Source organism: Malaclemys terrapin, chromosome 1 (genome assembly GCF_027887155.1).
Source record: "Malaclemys terrapin pileata isolate rMalTer1 chromosome 1, rMalTer1.hap1, whole genome shotgun sequence".
NCBI classification, from domain to species: Eukaryota; Metazoa; Chordata; order Testudines; family Emydidae; genus Malaclemys; species Malaclemys terrapin.
The window spans coordinates 20,007,415-20,024,089 of record NC_071505.1 but is presented as its reverse complement, the minus strand read 5'-3'; the positions used below and the strand labels follow the sequence as shown (position 1 = coordinate 20,024,089).

At 41.4% G+C, this 16,675-nt stretch overlaps 1 protein-coding gene across 1 annotated transcript in view; it reads right to left on the bottom strand.

The window, feature by feature from the left end:
• Nucleotides 1-16,675, bottom strand: part of PCLO (piccolo presynaptic cytomatrix protein) — a 534,443-nt gene that overhangs the window by 109,001 nt on the left and 408,767 nt on the right. The window contains exons 11-13 of the mRNA XM_054016176.1: nucleotides 1,781-1,889; nucleotides 1,071-1,138; nucleotides 104-315 (exon numbers count right to left, since the gene is read on the bottom strand). Of these exons, the coding sequence (XP_053872151.1) occupies nucleotides 104-315; nucleotides 1,071-1,138; nucleotides 1,781-1,889 (389 nt within the window). The remainder of the gene's footprint in view (nucleotides 1-103; nucleotides 316-1,070; nucleotides 1,139-1,780; nucleotides 1,890-16,675) is intronic.

Genomic DNA, 16,675 nt, shown 5'->3' with positions numbered 1-16,675 from the left:
GCTACAGTGGAGAGGTCATGTAGGTAGATAATTACTCACTTCTTGTGTCCACGTTTTACTCACTGGACAACTGAGAAGCGTATCACAAGTGAAAGCATCTTACCTTGCTGCTGTGTCGTTTTTTGCTCACTGAGGGTGAACCAGGCTGGCCGGGACTGGGAACAGCACTGGAGCTGGCAGAGGGAGTGCCAGAATGAACATGAGATCCCTTCTCCACTGCTGAGGAAGCAACCAAAGGGGACTGCTGTAGGGAAACCTTTTGGAGCTCCGCAGCCAGCTGCTTAGGATCGACCCCTGGGGACTTCGCCTTGTCTACTGGATTAAGGTAAAAGAGCTTTACATTGATAATTGCTAAACCATTCAGTCCTCTGGCTATTCCAGCTGTGGGTCGACACACTAAATAAATAAACAAAGTTGTCAGATTGTCTGCTTTCATTTCCACTAATTGAAGATCTGACTCCAAATTTCAGTGCAAAAAGAACTTGAAAACAATAGTTTCCCTTCTCCACCCACTCAACACCAAGTCATCACACCCCAGCTACCGCATAAATCCTTTAGGAGGAATCTTCTTTAGCCAGCCAGGGAAGTTCGCTTTTGTTACAGTCAGGTTAGAGATGATTGGCCGGATCCTCAGCTGATAATTAGCCAGAGCCTCTGCTGCTGATTTACACCAGCTGAGGACCTAGCCCCATGGCTATAGTTTCTAGAACTCTTCCAGTTTTGTTCAGAACCCGTACTTTGGTATAACAACAGTTCATCCAAAATCTTTTGTTTCAATAACTGAGTAATAAATTCAAGTCACCGCTGAGCAAATTCATGCAAAAAGAAAAAGGACTAAGAAAGGATATGAGCACGAAAGAGACTCCAAAGTCTGGAATGGAAGACTTCATAAGCTAATCAGAGCAGAGAACATTTCTTTGTAAGCAATTTAGGAAATAAAGTCACATACCAGACGTTTCACGAGTTTCTGCTATGTGCTTATAAGCTTTGCCTATATCATTCATAATTTTCAGCTGTGGTGCTTATGGCCGTCCAGTCCATACATTTGAAAGCAATCTGCTTTCACCTACCAGCCTTTACTGGGTCATGCAGTTCCAAATGCTGGGGATTCTCAGAATCTGAGAGCATGTTGAGGTCCCTAAAGAAAGCAATGAGAAGCCTGAGACAAAAGAAACTCTTTTCTTATACCCTCGTTATTTTCTTAAGTCGATAAATGAGACGTGATTAATGACAGAAAGCAGCTCCCAAGCATGGCCCCTTCTTAGCTGATACAAATTTGCAATGCTGTTAAAGTCAAATGTGCTGAGAAAAATGATTCTTTTAAGGTGAAATCTTTAATGGATCGAATGTAAGATTATATTGAAATACATACATTTCTCATGGTGTTTAGATGAGTTACAGCTTCCATCCTAATATAACATGTTTCAACAGAAGTCATGGGAAGACTAAATTCTTATCTCTTTACACTGGCCAACCCCACTGAATTCAATGGGACTGTACCTGTGTAATGAGAGGAGAATTTGTCCTAGAAAGGGAGACATCATTATGGATAAAAACATAATTAGCTAAAAATCTCTTTTAACTCATCCCTTTGTTGTATTTTTAATGATTTAGTATGGAACAAATAAACCTCCAAAAGTAACACTGAACCCTTTTTCTAGTTATTTATACCAGTACAAATCCTCAAGGCTAGCAAAGGTTCCACCTTAACAATTGTAAATAAAAAAAAAGCCATGAAAAGCCAAAAAAAATGGAAACAGAAAGATGGGGAAAAACTCACAGTCTTACACATATTTCTGCTTCCCCATTCTGTTGACTAATGATACTCTGGACTTCTTCATAAGTTCTTGCAGTCAAGGGGATGCCATTCCATTCCAATACCTGCATTCCTAGGATAGCAAAACAGCATAGGGTGAAATACTGTTGCTAAGTGACCCAGCTTTTAACTTAAAGTGCATGATTTGATGTGACATTCGGAAAATCTGTTTTACATGGTCTTTGGTACATTACATTACCAAACACCTTTCACTGCACACTGATAAGATTAATGAATGTTATGATGCCATCAGCTTACCTATATGACTAGGTTGGCAGCTGAATGCCTTTCTGGCTGCTCATGCACACTGCATAAAATGCTTTGTCTGGGTTGCATGATAGTGAAAGATTTTTAGAACATCAAAATACATGCACACTGGCCAATGTATTAACGAAATCACCATTCTATGTATCAGACATTTCCTGGCGAACTAACATCTGTGAATTAGGCTAAGCTGACGTTCCCAGCTTGCTGGCAAACAGCTACTGAGTGTCTGTGGTAAGAAATGTGGTAAGAAATGGCCTAACTTTGTGGGAGAGATGTGTAAATGCTGGGCCATTGTTTGTATTCTGTCATTACAAAAATAAAAAAAGAGAGGACCATATCAATGAAGTTGGGCCAATTTACACCAAGTGAAGGTCTAACTCAAAATGTCTGAAATTAGCCTTGATAAATTATCTTGGAAATTTACAAGTTCAGGCATGAATTCTGCTTACCCACTTTTCACCAGAAGGAGGGTGCTGATGTGTGTGCATGGGGGGAAGATAAATAACTCACTATCGGGGGTGGAGGAAATCTGAGTCTGTGGTGAACAGAATTCTGTCCTAAATGTATGCATTATTATATGTGTCTGTTCTAATTGTCCTAAGGCCTGAACCTGCAAAGACTTACTATGGAGCGTAATGCCATGAGCTGGAACATTCAATTTCCAGTAGTAAGCACTATGCAGGATCAAGCCCCCCAATTAATTATTTGGAGACCATAACCTAATCAAATGAGAAATCTTATTTGGTTACAATGAGCTCTTTTAGGTCAGAATGTTTACACTGAACATACCATTGAGTTAAACAGGGGAGCTCAGAGTATAGAACAGTAACCAGCTCTCCAATTAGGGCCAGATTGTGAACTCCGCATTTACATTGGTGAGTAGTCACTCACATGAGTAACCCCAATTAGGTCAACTTCTCACCAGTGTATGGGTTTCAAAATCCAGCCCTTGAACTACGGAAGGAAAAGGGTTCTTAACAGATCAAGTTCCAGAATACTTAATGTCACACTAAAATCAATGAGTAAAAATCTTAAAACCACATCATTTTCACAGCAAGAAAACCACAATCATTTGGCTTGTTGCCACTTACACAGATAAAATTGAGTCATCACATGGGTCTTATGGTTATTTTGAGAATCCTGTGTGGTTGTATACAACAAATGGGGAAAAATAATAAAGTAAAACACAGTTATAAACTCATAACCAAAGGAAAAGATTAAGTAAAATATAATGTTAATTGCTTTTGGAGGAGAAGGAATTAATTTATACAGTGCTGAAAGAGTGAGAAAAGATATAGGCTATCATACTCCATTGTGCCACATCTCCCCAGGATACTGCTAGAATATCCCATCCCATCTCCTAGAACTGGAAGGGACCTTGAAAGGTCATTGAGTCCAGCCCCCCTGCCTTCACTAGCAGGACCAAGTACTGATTTTGCCCCAGATCCCTAAGTGGCCCCCTCAAGGATTGAACTCACAATCCTGGGTTTAGCAGGCCAGTGCTCAAACCACTGAGCTATCCTTCCCCCCTAAAATGAAATACCATATTTCCCCATGCATTTGTCAGCAAGAATTTTTAGTGTCATTTAGTGTCAAAGCAATGAAAATACAAACAATGTGAGGAATGAATATGAAGTAATGCTCAGAAGGCAGTGAAGCACATTTTTAATAGATTTACCAAAATAGATTCACCTTTCTTTAAAATGAAACAACTTTTCATTTACAAATTATTGTTCAAGAGGACAATCTGGCTTTTGAAGAATCACAAATAATTGTTTTGCTGTTTAGGATGTAGATTTATAGAGTCTGATTCTAATCTCACTTACCCTGAAGTATATCAGGAGTAATTCTGATAGGAGTGATTCTAGCAGCTCCTGATTTACTGTGGTGTAAGTGCACAGTAGCATACACACTGGTTTATTGGGGTTTCTGGAGGGGAGGGGGCTAGAGTTATTCCCATTTATAAGCCAACCTCTGGCTATACAATATTTTTGAAAGGAAGAACACAGAGGAAAATTGGGTGCCTTGCTGTGATAGTACATTGATTGATTAAATACAGTGCAAAGAGCTAAAACCAGCACTTCCATTTAGCAGCAAAGAGACAAAAGGGAAAAGGAAGGTCCTGGATGTTTGGGAAGATGCTGTTATGATGCATGCTGGAGAAAACACCATGTATGTCTTGCATCTGAAGAAGTGAGGTTCTTACCCACGAAAGCTTATGCTCCCAATACTTCTGTTAGTCTCAAAGGTGCCACAGGACCCTCTGTTGCTTTTTACAGATTCAGACTAACACGGCTACCCCTCTGATACTTGACACCATGTATGTGATTTGGCACCAAGTGCTACTCACCAGAAAATGAGACAGCAAGTTGCACCAGCTTAGAGGATCAGCAAGAGGAGCCCTGCAGCCCACCATGATCAATTCTACCTTATTATGGGAGACGTATCGTGTGCTTGGCACGTGTCTGTCAGTATATCAGTATCCCAACTGGGCCACCTACTGCCTTTAGGTGTGGCAAATCCAGTCTAATTTTAGTCAATGAGAATTCTGCCATTGATTTTAATGAGACCAAGATATGGCACAGTGACTTAGAAGAATGTTTTTAGCTAAGAAAATGTTTATCTGACCGGTTTCTACTCTCTTAATTATTTTCTAACTATTACCCCTTTCCCTTGAGAAACTGGTACTATTGAATATCCTTCGAGCTAATATAGCTTCCAAAATGCAAAAAAAAAAAAAAAAGTAATGAGATTGATGAGGCTTAAATGACTCCTCAGCCATAATTGGTATCCAGCCGCAGTTTCTGCCCATGTCAGCTTTGTTTCCCAAAGCCCCTAAAAAGTGTGAACATCAAACACGGTTCACAGGCTCTGGATACAAGAAAATACATCATGAAAGTAGCTTGCATTGCCAGTGTCCCCCACATTATGGCCTCGATCCAAAGCCTGCTAAAATCTGTTAGGGTTTTCAGATCAAGACATGTATCTATTTTCTTAATAACCATAGGCCTCTCTCTTCAGGGCTATGACTCCAGTACTAAATTCATGCCAACAAAGCCCTGGTTTTGACCACTTATTTTTTAAAAATATCAAACCTCAGCAGACCACCTCAAACAGCTTTGATCTAGATCTAAGCTAAACAACTACTGCTCCTTTTATCTACAAAGGTGTTTGAAACATTAACTGCTGCCAGATTTATCTTTTTTTATTTAAATGAGGTTTTGATATCAAATGTCTAATCTGCTTCAGGTACAATATTATGCAACAAACTTAATTATATTTTAAAATGCACAGAGAGTGGATGTGAAAATATCATTTAATTCTGTGCATTTCAAACCCTCAGAAGCAAGCTCAGCAAGGACTTTCCTCTCAGCAGTTCATATTTTCAGTACTATGTGAGCACAAGGTGCAACCTTTTCTGCCATTCAAAGGACAGCAGAAGAGTTAAAATCTTTGGGCCCCAGGGTGAACATTATGAAGCCAACCCTCTCCAGAGTGTGTCTCAGATGGGCACTGGTATATATATACCTAGCTCTTATATAGCACTTTTCATCCATAGATCTCAAAGCACTTTTCAAAGGAGGACAGCACTATCATCCCCATTACATAGATGGGAAAACTGAGGCACAGCAAGGTGACGTGACTTGCCCAAGTTCACCCAGAAATCCAGCAAAAGAGATTTCATAGATTCATAAATTCTAAGATCAGAAGGAACCATTATGATCATCTAATCTGACCTCCTGTATAGCGCAGGCCATACAGCATCCCCAAAATAATTTCTAGAGCAGATATTTTAGAAAAACATCCAATCTTGATTTAAAAATTGTCAGTGATAGAGAATCTACCACAATTCTTGGTAAATTGTTCCAATGGTTAATTGCTCTCATTGTTAAAAATTTACATTTTATTTCCAGTCTGAATTTGTCCAGCTTCAACTTCCAGCCATGTTACATGTTTCTGTGCTAGACTGAAGTGTCCATTATTAAATATTTGTATCCCAGACAGGTACTTATAAACGGTCATCAAGTCACCCTTTAACCTTCTCTTTGTTAAGATAAATACATTGAGTTTCATGAGTCTATCACAGTAAGGCATATTTTCTAATCCTTTACTTATTCCCGTGGCTCTTCTCTGAACCCTCTCCAATTTATCAACATCCTTCTTGAATTGTGGGCACCAGAACTGGGCACAGTATTCCAGCAGGGTCACATCAGTGAAAAAAATACAGAGGTAAAATAACCTCTCTATTCCTATGCAAGATTCCCCTGTTTATGTATCCCAGGCTCACATTAGCTCTTTTGGCCAGAGAGTCACATTGAGAGCTCATGTTTAGCTCATTATCTAACACGACCCTCAACTCTTTTTCGGAGCCACTGCTTCCAAGGATAGAGTCCCTGTCCTGTAAGTATGGCCTACATTCTTTGTTCCCAGATGTATGCATTTACTTTTAGCCATATTAGAACACATATTGTTTGCTTGTGCCCAGTTTACCAACCGATCCAGATTGCTCTGAATCAGTGACCTTTCCTCTTCCTTATTTGCCACTCCTTCAACTTTTGTATCCTCTACAAACCTTTATCTGTGAAGATCTGATGTTTTTCTACATTCATAAAAATGTTAAATAACATTTGGTCAAAAACAGAACTCTATGGTACCCCAATAAAAATGGACTTGCCCAATAATGATACCCTATTTACAGTTACACTTTGAGACCTATCCGTTATCCAGTGGTTAATCCATTTAATGTGTGCTGTATTAATTTAATAGTGTTCTAGTTTTTTAAACAAAATGTTGTGCAGTACCAAGTCAAATACCTTACAAAAGTCTAAGTATAATGGTCCCAGTGGGTCTATCCATTAGGCTGTGCTACCTCCATACCTCTTCCCTCCATCACTAAATGGTGACTTTGCCACAAACCCTAAGCAAGGGCAATGTGTAGTGGTGCTGCCCAAAGAGTAGACAAGGAACCAGATTGTGATACTCAGTGCCATAATGTGTGTCCTGATTTCTTCAACCTTCAGGGGGAGGTAATCTGTGCCAGCCCGATATCTAGTGAAGATACCCCTGCCATGCTGACTCAGCTGTACTGGCCAATGCTGATTTGATTGGCCTAAATCACCTCTGCCACCGTAAACCTCTGGTATGCTGATGCATAAGAAACCCCTATGGGACTACACTACACATTACATTGGGGTGCATATTCCCTACACAGCTCCCAGATCTTGGCTCCAGCCTGGTCTCCTGGAAATACAATGATTCCAATGCTGGGGTTCCCTCCAGACCAGTAGAGTTCAGAGCAAGATTTGCCCTTATGTTCGTCACCATGAGGAGGCCAGTTATTCAGAGGGGTAAATTATACCTCCATATATCTTCCTTGACTGCGGCACCCCAGGTGAAATCTAATTTGATAGAAGGCAGGAGGTGATACCTCTGCATCCCACCTTGAGATTTACTGCAAAGAGTGAGCAGCTTTAAGTTATGGCCAGGGTTTAAGGGTAGCTCTACTGATGGAGGCTGAACTGGCAAATACCCTGGTCATCCAGGCCATACCTCCTTCCCTGCTAGCATCACTCACTTTTTGGTTGGTGTTGGTGGATCCTCCACTGCTGAGGAGGTTACACTTTCTTTTCCGTCACCACAACTTCCCCATCTGGCAAAGGCTCCACTACAGTGCCTGTGCAGACACTAGACTGAATCCTAGTTCCAAATATGGGGCGATGGTGTAACCAATCCTGCTTGGATCCTGGCATCTTCAACACTAAGAACATGATCTGCTACTTCCTGAGCAAAAGGACTAAGCCCAATAATCATTAGCTATTGAAAAGTCATAAGCCTCGTATGCAGACCAGACATCAGGAGAAAGGACCCACGTTGTAACAGCATGGAGTACACTGGCACTGCCAGCCCATTCAATCATGTGCCATCTCCTATAAGCCAATATTTTCTCTGCTTCAACACTGCCAAAAAGGTCAAAGCATGGCTCACCACTGATGTTCAATGCGTATACGTGGACAGACACTAATCGGAAATGGTCCCATTTGTTATATATATTTTTTAATTAATCCACAAAAATGCTGTAAAACTGGGTGTACTGTAACATGAAATTTCCTATTCTGGGTTCACCGTAGCTCTAGCGCTCAAAGAGCCTGGAGTAAGGCTATCGTAAAAGTCTCTGAATAGTATTGCAATATTCTTGAAGAGCTTGGAGGTGCAACTCTATGAATCATTTAAATTGGTCTATTTTGACATGAATATGTACTTGTGACTGATTCATTTGAGCTCATGTGTGTGTATGCCCTCAACTTGCTTTTGTGTTTCTAGAAGTAAGAGGAGAATTATTTGCACTGATAAAAAAAAATATTTAAATCTTCTAGGGGTTGAGTTTTCCAAAGCTATCTAAAATTAGCCAATACCGTTTTTAATGGAACTTGAGTGTCTAAATCCCTTAGCCAGCTTTGAAAATTTCTGTCTAGCTTTTTGTCTTCCACCCACCTTAAAAACATAGTGTTAACCGAACATTTGTTGTGTCGTGAATCAGGACACACACAATGGACTAAAATTTAACAGAAAATTTCTACTCAGCCCAACAGGCTTAAAATGGTTAACTACAACTTCAGACTCATACTCTTCGATAAAGGAATCATCTGTAACTGTGGCTATAGCTAACTGTGAGTAAACATCCCAATGAATAACCCTTAGCATGTCAACAACTAACAAAATGTGTAAAATAAAATTGCAATGCTGGTCTGAATGTCATTATGAAAGCCTACATAATGAGCAACAGTACCATATGCAGACTGGAGTTACGGGAAAGAATGATTGCACATAAAGCCCCTGAGACCATTTTTAAACAGTAATTTTAGGGCTTGATCCTGCAGAATGCTGAACATTTTGGCCTTGATACTGCAAAGCACATAAACACATGCTTAAATGTTTTGCTGGGTGGCATCAAAGTGCTTGACAACATGCACAATGAAATAATTATTGAGCTGTGGGGTATAACTGGACCACCTATCTAGTCTGGCTTTAGGCTGCCTCAGTTTCTCAGTCAATTGCCTGCCCACATTCACAATCAACTGTGAGCTGCTGTCCTGTTTGCCCAGCCCAGGAAGGACTCACTGCCACGCTCAAGCCTCTTTCAGGGCACTTTTATTCTTCAAATCAAAACAGAAAGTAGTTCCTATTCCCACCATCAGCTACATTTCCAGGCTTTTCCCCCTTGCCTCTTTCAGTGCTGAAAGGAGGACAGACCCTGCCCTTCAGTCCCCCTGCTTCACAGCCTACTGCAGGAGTCTATTTTCATCCTGCAACTCCATCTCAACCTAGCCACTTGTCGGCTTTTATAATCACTTTTTCCCTTTCCAGCTGACTGTGAACTGGGCTGGATATCTGAGAGGTATAACTATTATAGCCATTCACAATCTTTGTTTAATCCTGATCTGATGGTGTCAAATTTGCAAATGAACTGGAGCTCAGCAGTTTCTCTTTGGAGTCTGGTCCTGAAGTTTTTTTGCTGTAAGATGGCTACCTTTACATCTGCTATTGTGTGGCCATGGAGGTTGAAGTGTTCTCCTACAGGTTTTTGTATATTGCCATTCAATATACCGTACAAATAAGCGATGGCCACATGAACACCACCCTATACCGAAAACCCACTGACCACTACGCCTACCTTCATGCCTCCAGCTTCCACCCCGGTCACACCACACGATCTAGTAGTTGGATGGCTATCCAACTACAGAAGCAGTTTCTCCTCCCTTGGTGTTCACACCTCAACTGCTAGCAGAGCACCTCACCCTCCCTGATTGAACTAACCTCGTTATCTCCATACTGATTTATACCTGCCTCTGGAGCTTTCCATTACTTGCATCTGAAGAAGTGAGGTTCTTACCCTCGAAAGCTTATGCTCCCAATACTTCTGTTAGTCTCAAAGGTGCCACAGGACCCTCTGTTGCTTTTTACAGATTCAGACTAACACGGCTACCCCTCTGACACTTCTGAAAGGTTGCCGACCCCTGCTATAGATCCTGGTTCTCTTTTCACTAACCCAAGTTTTACACTGGTGTAACTCCATGGACTTCAGTGGAGTTACTCTTGATTTATCCCAGCATCAAAAGAACAGAATGTGGACCACAATGTTGTTAAAACTTATTTATCTGGTAACTGTACAATGGCTCTAGTGCCTGTTGGAGGAAATGGGCTTTGAGAAACACAGTCATTAGTCTTATTCTTACTGGAATTGCCTGAAATCTTTTTTATTAAAAAAAACCTCCCTTGATATTTATGGTAGAATTGTAATTAATTTCTTTCAGGAGTGAGGCTTTAACTAAAATCTGTCACTTTTTAAAAGAGCTCCCGAATAAGATTAGAAGCAAAGAGTTTTAGATCTGATTTAATTAGTAAGTAAGATCAGTTTCTAGATGTAAAGATCTCCCACAAGGTTTGCTACTCTTAGCCTGATTATATTATTCATGTGTGGGTATTTTCCTGCCTACACACGTAGTTCTATTTACTTAGGGGGGGCATGTTCGTTGCTATCATTCTCAGAAAATTTTCAGGGAAGACACCCTGCGATGGATCATCAAACACATGACCACTTTTTTTCTTTGAAGTGAACTTAGTGCCAGTGAGATTGCTGGACTTCAGCTCCTGAAAACTGATGTAGTCTGTTTATCTACAGAACCATTACAGCAAAATCTTCACTAGCACATACATCCTTGCACTGACCCTTTAGTATCCACACCCTAGACATACAAGAGCCTCCTCTTCTAGGGCAGTTTGGCAGGGGCGCTGGAACAATGTGTATAGCGGGGTTGCTGAGAGCCATTGAACCAAACTGTAAACCCTGTATATGCTGGTAACCACTTCAAGCCAGGGGGTGCAGCAGCCCTCCCAGCACACCTAGTTCCAGCACGAGTGCAGTTTGATCTCCATGACTGGTCAGTTCTTGGACAGTCCTGTGCGGAGACAGTAAATACTGGTAGAACATGGTTATTCTGTTCCCCATGCACAGATATGGATATCAGTTATTTCGATCCCTTTGCTTCATACAGAAGCGCTTAGAAGAGGGCTAAGTTTACTATTTCCCCAAAGAATCTTCTTACAGGTGGCTGAATATGGTAGGTAAGGAGTGAAAGGAAGAGAAGGAGCAAAACAACAAACCATAATGTTGGTGCGGCTCAATAGAAACAGAGGGAAAAAACACCTTAGAGCAATACCAGACAGTCATCAAGAAGAAGGCTGGCCTTGTTGGTCAGACACTAGACTGGGATTCTACGTTTCCTACCTGGCTCTACCACAGTAATTTCTGTGGGATCTCTCTTTGTAGTTCTATTTTCTTATCTGCAAATGGGGAATAAGGGTTCCCTGCCTCACAAAGACAAATCCGTTCATGTTTGTGAGGCACTCAGATACTACTTCTGCATAGGTACTGCCCTATTCATAAACAGGCAGGTCAGGTTTGATAAGATATGAAAGAACACCTTCTAATCCAGAGTGCATTAGAACAGCTCCTACTGTGATGCTGGGCTGACGTTAGACTCACTGGGGCCCAGGGCAGAAACTAAGGAATGGGCCCAACCCCGCTGAAGCCCGAACTCTACTGCCTGGGGCTGAAGCCTGAGTCCCCACCACCTGGGGCTGCAGCTGAAGACCAAGCCCCACCATCTTTAACTTAGCTTCATGGGGCCCCCTGTGGTGTGAGGTCCTGGGAAATTGCCCTGCTTGCTAGTCCCTAATGCCAAGTTCCATTTCGGTTCAAAGACAACAGGACCCTAGTTTGAGTCTCTGGCCAGCAATTGGAAGATACAACATGTATAATAATATCCCTCCATCTTTAGTTATTTTTCTCATTCTGTGCCCCCTTTATATTGCTTTTTAAGGCATGAGCTTGCTGCATCATTAGATGTGAAAATTGATTGGGGGCTATAATTTGTGTGTCATGAAAGGATTTTATTTTCCTGAGTATCAGTCATAAACAAAATTGCATTAACTACAGAAAAAGCAAGCTGAAAAGACAAGTTTGATGGTGGCTGATCGCCCCTTGGATTTAACACCTATATACAACACAGTGGGCACTATTATTAAGTCAATCACTGCCACTCTTCACCCATTACGATACTGTGGACTCTCCTACTCAAAGTGCTAGAATTATCATATGTGTCCAAGTAGGAAAATGTTGAGTTTTTGGTGTCCGTCGTGTCACCGAGAGTTAGAAATATATATTTTTAATTAGAATATACAGAGTTATGAATTTCCTTTTAAAATAATGAGCTGTTACTGTTTTGATTAATTGCTTTCATAAGGAAAGAAGAGGAAAGATGGGCTGGAGGCTGAGACACAAGACTGGGACTTCTAGTCCTGGTCCTGCTGTAGGCTGCTACTGGCCCCCGACCCAAGCTCCATCAACCTTCTGGGCCTTATTTATCCACTGCCCTACACCTTGTGACATCATTGACACCTGCATGTGTATTAGCATTGTGATCTGGCCTCTTTTGCACAGGTGTCAATCACTGCATAAGTCAGTGGATAATCAGACTCTCTGTGACAGAGGTTGCTGGTGAATAAATGGGGACAGTAATATTTACCTACCTCATGGGGATGCTATAAGGATTAACATTTGTAAAAGGTACTTTGAGAAGCTCAGAAAGTGCTCTATAAGTTAAAGGTAATCTTATATCATGGCATGCACTCTGAATGATGAAAAATGGCATTAGCTGCCAGAGTTTGACATTCACCACTAGATTATTTTATGGTCTATTTTTTCTAGTTATTTTTCTTTAATTCTAAAAGTTCCTGGTGGAAAAGTTCCATGGTTAAAAATAGGCTGACGAAAGTCAATGTGTTAATGCGCTTCTCTCTACTACTGGGCATGAATCACACAAAAACTCATTATTTGCAGTAGACACCTTCACTTCCTCACCCATTCATCACTCGCGCCTAGGTTGAATGTTTTCCATTATTATAATAATTAATATAATGACAGCGCTCACGGTTGTTAAAAATGGACAATCTGTTCTGCATGGTAGAATGACTGCACTAGATCCAGCCCTGCAAAATGACCACTTTGCACTGCCTCCCAATGTGAAGCAACCCTAGAGATGGCATAAGTTAGTCAAAGGAGGGTCAACCTAATGTAAGGGGAATCCTCTGATGGTTCAGAATTGTAGCAGCTCTTGCAGCACTAATAGTTACCAGCATAGTGAGCACACCTGAAGAAAGGGGGTATGTCTGGGACTTCCTTAAGCTATGGTCACTTGGGGCTTTTGGCAGCTGTTGTGACGCAGACCAGACTTAGGACCGTTAGGCTTTTCTAAATTAGGCCATGGGTGTGGTGTGGTATAAAGCTGGCCCAGGATGGGTGGATTGTAAAGGCCAACCTTACACCCTCCCTCCTGAGCCACGCTGTGGGTTGACTGGCCACAGCTGAGGGTAGGCTGGGCCCATGCTTCTTTCTGACTATTCTGCAGTGTAATAGAAGCCGATTTTAAATTTTGGGGTCATCTTAGTTATCTGGATGACGATTAAAATTTCTCCTTGTGAAAATGATCATATCAAGATAAGTGGTTTGTATTTCTTTCCTCATCACCCCTCCTCAACAAATAATATATTGGATAAGAAAACACAGCAAAAAGAATGATCGTTTATGCCATGTTGACCAAATGGCTGTGACACACTGTAATTAACGCCATTCAGTGACTCAGTGCTCCCATTTTGGTGCGTTAAAAACAAACAAAAATAACATACTGTTCACACAAAGAGAAGTTCGGAAAGTTTTTGCTCGGTTTCTTGGAATGCCGTTTGAAAAATCGGATATACGTTTCACAAACCTCTGAAGGAATAAGCTCCCTATTGAGTACTCTAATTTAATTGAAAATCCAAACATTATAAAATTAGGATGTGCTCATAGACAAAATCCGCATTGGAAACTAGTACATCATCTTTGTGGCAGCAGTAAAAGATTTCTCATTTACTAGTATGTGCGTGGTGGACTGGCAGAATCTTCTGAGCTCAAGGTCACCATCTCCAGAGATGTGCAAAAAAAAATCAAGAGTGGCAATTTGTCTCTTTTATACTGTGTCCCCATAATGAGATACAGACACATAATACTCAACTTATCTCTGGCATTGCACCATTGGCTTCTGGGGCAGATGGTACTGCAAAGGTGAATCTGAGTTGGTTATATCAATTTTTACACTCTGTGGCTATCAATATCAATGCTTTCAGAGTTCAAGTTTTAATTTTGTTTTCCATTTCCATTCTTAAGGCCAAAATCTGGTTTCATTTACATAGATGCAATTCTCATTGATTTCAACTTCCATTAATTGCAACTGAGAGCAGAATTTGCTCCCATGACATCTGTAAAAGGTTTTTTAAGCACCAGAGGGCATACAGCTTTTGAGAAAGTTTATGTATGTTTCTGATAGAAGGATCTGGCGCTCAGTTATTTAGCTGGTATCCTACCTGAGAATATAAATTATTAAATAAAATATGCTATACAAGGCCTGTGTAAAACATCATGTTAATATAAATAGGACAATAAGCAGATCTCTCTGCATTCAAATTAAAATGCACTGGCTTAAAGAGAAAGCTATGAACAAAATGTCTCTGTTATGATATACATACAAACCACGGATTTACTACTCTGCTACCACTTCTATACAAAAGCCATTAGAATTACATACAGATCATTTGCAGGCAGGCCCAGAGGCCTACTGGTCATACTTGACTAGTCTGGTGGTTGAGACACTGAAGGCCTCATTCTCTCTTGTGCCAAGATTCACTCACTGCAGGAGACAGAGAGCTCCAACACAAAGCTCCCTGATTCTCAAGCCACCGCAGCTCTGCTCCCTGTTTAAGGCCCCAACAGACCACATTCCAGCTGAAAATGTGTATATACTGCGTCTCATAGATGCCAAGGCCAGAAGGGACTGTTGTGATCATTGAGTCTGACCTTGTGTATAATACAAGCCATAGCATTTCCCTAAAATAATTCTTAGAGCATATCTTTTAGAAAAACATCCAATCTTGATTTTAAAATTGCCAGAGAGGAAGAAACCACCACGGTCTCGGTAAATGGTTCCCCCTCACAACTACAAATATACACCCTCTCCAGTCTGAATTTGTCTAGCTTCAGCTTCTAGCCATTGTATCATGTTCTGCTTTTCTGTGCTAGATCGAAGAGCCCAATATCAAATATTTCTTCCCAATATAGGTACTTGTAGACTGTAACCAAGTCACCGCTTACCCTTCTCTTTATAAAACTAAACAGTGAGCTTGTTTTCTACTCCTGATTCTTCTCTGAATCCCTTCTAATTTATCAACCTCCTTCTTGAATTGTGGGCACCAGAACTGGACACAGCAGCAGTCACACCAATGCCAAATACAGAGGGAAAATAATCTCACTGCTCCTACTTGAAATTCCCCGGTTTATGCATCCAAGGATTGCATCCACAGCGTCCTTCTGTCCACAGCGTTGCCCTGGGAGATTATCAGCCTTTTACTCAGCAAACTCAGAGACAACTGGGTTTTCTAGTATTGCTTCTAACAAACGTGCAATGACTAACAATTGGTAAGGATACAATTTAGTCACAGAGGTCACTTTACTGTTTACATGACTTTTCTGGACCTCCGTGACTTCTTTGGCTTCAGCAGTCAGTGGCTGCTGCTGGGGTTGGAACTGGGGCTGTGCAACCCTGCCCTGTGGCTATGCTCCCTGCCAGGGCTGAAGCCGAGGCTGGAGTTTGGGCTGTACCTCCTCCCCGTCCCCCTGGTGGTGCCCCCCTCATGGCGGTGGGGCTTGGGCTGTCAGTCCCCCCCATGGGGCTCCAGCTGTCATTCCTCCCTCCTCTGAGCTCCAACCCCTCCTCCCCCTGTTATTTTTAGTAAAAGTCACAGATAGGTCACGGGCTTCCATGAATTTTTGTTTATTGCCTGCAACCTGTCCATGACTTTTACTAAAAATAACCATGAAAAAATATCTAACTTAACGCTTGGGAATAATGTTACTTGTGGAGAGATGCACACATTCCCATGGATTTCCAATATTTGAGAACCCAAGAGATGTTGGTAACAGCAGCCTCTTAGAGTTATTTGATTTCAACGAACGTTTTCTCACATAGCTCTAATGGGTTCAGCTGTAGAGGTTGAACCTGCTGAGTTTACACTATGCTGATGCATAAAATGCCCTGGATTAGTGTGGAGGTGGCTAGGGCAGTTCAATTTGGTTAACAGCCTAGTCCCCCTGATAAAAAAATATTAACCTACATCCCAGGTTTGTTGACATTTTGAAGATTTTTTCTCACCAAAATTTGAAATTTTGACCCCAGAAAAAAGAGAGGGATGTATTGGGCACGGGGGGGTGGGGGGTGTGTGTGGAAGAAGAAGAATGTTGCTTCTGCTAAAATAAGTCCCCCTCTACACCAACATAATAACTCCACCTCCACGAGAGGCATAGTGCTTATGTCAATGTAGTTAGGATGACGTATGTCAATGTAGTTAGGATGATGCAGTGTCCATGTAGACTCTGCATTACCTACATCATCTGTTGGCCGTCAGCCTCGTGCAGGGCTGGCAACTGGAGCTCTCCCCCAC